The sequence below is a fragment of the Wasmannia auropunctata genome, unplaced genomic scaffold (genome assembly GCF_000956235.1).
Source record: "Wasmannia auropunctata unplaced genomic scaffold, wasmannia.A_1.0 LD318560.1, whole genome shotgun sequence".
Lineage (NCBI taxonomy): Eukaryota > Metazoa > Arthropoda > Insecta > Hymenoptera > Formicidae > Wasmannia > Wasmannia auropunctata.
This window is the reverse complement of record NW_012044330.1, coordinates 1-755: the sequence shown is the minus strand read 5'-3', so window position 1 is coordinate 755 and position 755 is coordinate 1. Positions and strand designations below refer to the sequence as shown.

The 755-nt window shown below is 51.9% G+C and overlaps 1 protein-coding gene across 1 annotated transcript; it reads left to right on the top strand.

The window, feature by feature from the left end:
* Window positions 1-45: 45 nt before the first annotated feature.
* On the top strand, window positions 46-751 carry LOC105460634 (receptor-interacting serine/threonine-protein kinase 4-like; the record flags this gene model as incomplete). Its single annotated transcript, XM_011707128.1, has 1 exon — window positions 46-751. A coding segment is annotated over exon 1 (540 nt), but the record flags the coding sequence as incomplete, so codon positions are not given.
* Window positions 752-755: the final 4 nt, after the last annotated feature.

The window sequence follows — 755 nt, the reverse complement described above, 5'->3', positions numbered from 1 at the left end:
CTATGTGAATAGTCAGACTAACGAAGGTGCTAGTGCGCTCCATTACGTAGCCCTAATCGAATCCTCGGAAGTCGAAACTCCACGCAATGATCGCGCCATCATTCACGTCCTTCTTGAGAGCGGCGCGGACGTCTCATTGCAGACCAGACAGACTCAGGAATCAGCGTTCCACCACTGTGCACTCGCCGGCAACAACGAGGTTCTGACGGAGATGATCAGTCGCATGTCAGCTACGGAAATGCAAAAGGCCTTGAACCAGCAGAATGCCGTGAGTTGGACGCCGCTGCTGATTACCGCAAATCGGGGTCATATGCAAATGGTGACCACTATCCTCGCCAATCACGGACAAGTCGACGTGTTCGATCTCGAAGGTAGATCTGCTCTTCATCTAGCCGCTGAGCACGGCTACCTTCAAGTCTGCGATGCGTTATTGGCAAACAATGCCTTTATAAACTCCAAATCATACGTGGGAAACACTGCCCTGCACCTAGCTGCCATGAATGGTTACACGCATTTGGTACAATTCCTCGTACAGGACCACAGAGCCGCGATAGACGTGCTCACACTGAGGAAGCAAACTCCTCTTCATCTGGCAGCGGGAGCGGGTCAGTTGAAAGTCTGCAAGCTATTATTGGAACTCGGCGCAAGCATAGATGCCACAGACGACCAGGGACAAAAGCCGATTCACGCTGCGGTCATGAATAACTACACCGAAGTGGCGCAACTCTTTTTACAAAGGCACGCCGGTCTGATGA